Source organism: Cyphomyrmex costatus, unplaced genomic scaffold (genome assembly GCF_001594065.2).
Source record: "Cyphomyrmex costatus isolate MS0001 unplaced genomic scaffold, Ccosl1.0 C2327257, whole genome shotgun sequence".
Lineage (NCBI taxonomy): Eukaryota > Metazoa > Arthropoda > Insecta > Hymenoptera > Formicidae > Cyphomyrmex > Cyphomyrmex costatus.
In genome coordinates this window covers 1-2,169 of record NW_017274779.1, presented here as the reverse complement: position 1 = coordinate 2,169, position 2,169 = coordinate 1, and the positions used below count along the sequence as shown (strand labels likewise).

The 2,169-nt window shown below is 42.9% G+C and overlaps 1 protein-coding gene across 1 annotated transcript; it reads right to left on the bottom strand.

Annotated features, from left to right (window-relative positions):
- Positions 1-219: 219 nt before the first annotated feature.
- LOC108782411 (uncharacterized) lies at positions 220-2,124 on the bottom strand. The gene has a single exon (XM_018550689.1). It carries the CDS (start codon positions 2,122-2,124, stop codon positions 220-222), a length of 1,905 nt encoding a protein of 634 aa, XP_018406191.1.
- Between the last annotated feature and the right edge of the window lie 45 nt (positions 2,125-2,169).

Below are 2,169 nucleotides of genomic sequence, written 5' to 3'. Positions count from 1 at the left end.
CCTTCGCCTTTAGTGTGCCATCTAGATTAATATTTCGCGTGGCGCCAAAACCAAAACTCTACATGCCGGCCGCCTTGGAAAGCCATAGCTTTTCAATATAATAACGTAGTTGTACTTGGATAACAGCGGCTAAAACAAACTTAGATAATAATTCTGTTCACAAATTTAGATTGAATACAAGTAAATTGCTAGTTGACAAAAATAGAAGTAAAATAAGTATTATTGTTCAATGGGAAGTAAACTTAGTCTATTTGACGGTCTCTTGAAAATTCCCTTGGCAGTTTTAACAGTGACTGCTCTTATTGCGCCATCGGCTCCTGGATGAATTTCCATAACTCTACCAAGAGGCCAACACAATGGTGGTACATCGTCCTCTTTAATAAGTACCATGTTTCCGGGTGCAACGTTAATGTCTTCCGTTTTCCATTTAGTACGCTGCTGGAGCTGATTAAGATAGTCTCTTGACCATCTTTTCCACAAATGCTGTCGCATTTGTTCGACTCGCTTCCATCTAGAAAGCCTAGTTTCTCGGGTCTCGCTCATTTCAGGTTCTGGTAAATCGGTCAGCACGTCACCAATAAGGAAATGACCGGGGGATAAATATGCCAAATCATTGGGATCATTGGATAAGACAGTAATGGGACGGGAGTTGAGTACGGCTTCAATCTCAATGGAAAGAGTCTGCATCTCATCTGTCGTTAGCAAAGCGGTACCTACTACCCTTTTAAAATGAGCCTTGAACGATCGAACTGCCGCCTCCCAAAGGCCTCCGAAATTAGGAGCTCGAGGTGGTATGAAGTGCCACTGAAAACCTTGCACAGCGGCTTCGTGGGCCATTATGTCCTTATCTCTTGTAAATGTGCTATGCAATTCTTTTAGTTCGCGATTTGCTCCTACGAAATTAGTTGCATTGTCTGAGAAAATATGGCTCGGCTTACCCCTGCGACCAATAAATCGTTTAAGAGCGTGTATGAAGCCTTGTGTCGAAAGATCGAAGACTATCTCTATATGAACTGCCTTGGTTGCCATGCATACAAATATAGCTACATATGATTTCATAGTTTTTGCATTTCGTCGTTTGGACTCACGAATTTGAAATGGTCCGCAATAATCCACTCCCACACTAACAAAAGCTCGAGAAGCTTGCACTCGCTGCGTGGGCAATTGGCCCATGATGGGTTGAATAGTTGAAGGCGTGGTGCGAAAACACTTAATGCATTTTTTCAAAATGAAGCGAACCATGTTTCGACCGTTTAATGGCCAAAACCGTTGTCGTATAGAAGCCAAGGTCATTTGTGGCCCGGCATGTAGTAGTCGAGAGTGTTCATGTTCTATCAGTAATCTTGTGAAAATGTGTTTGGATGGCAATAATATAGGATGCCTTGCTGAAAATGGAAGCTTGGCTCTTTGGAGCCTGCCACCGACTCGTAAAATTCCTTGATCGTCCAGTATCGGCGTGAGAGACAATAAACTGCTATTTCTCGATAATGGCTTATGATTACGTAGGAGCTTGAGCTCACTTGCAAACGCAACTGCTTGCACTACTTTAGCTAATGATTGAGCAGCCATATTGTGCTCCCCTGCTGTCAAATTTCCAGTGAGCTTAGACGCGGAATTACGACAATTGTTAATAAATCGTAGCACGTATCCATGTATTCGAATTAACTTGTCAAATGTTGAATATTTGCTGAATATTTCCAACGGTTCTTGTTCGACTATCGCAGCTGTGACTACCCTTCTCATTTCGGGTGGATTTTGTTCAGCGAGCCAAGGCTTGACAGGCCACTTCGCTGCGTCCTTTGCCAGCCACTCTGGACCGTTCCACCATAACTTAGTTGTGAGCAATAGTGTAGGTGATATGCCTCTTGAAATGATATCTGCAGGGTTATGTGATGAATCAACGTGATGCCAGTCCTCTTGATTCGAAATATCCTGAATCGCGCTTACACGATTTGCAACGAAAGTATTCCATTTCCTGGGAGAAGACCTTATCCATGAGAGCGCTATTGTTGAATCTGACCAATAAAAACTACGAGTAAACTTGCAATTAACACATTCCATTATCTTGTGCATCAACTGAGCTAGCAACAATGCTGCACATAACTCCAAACGCGGAAGAGACATATTTCGCAGCGGTGCCACACGGGATTTAGCGCATAATAGATGTGT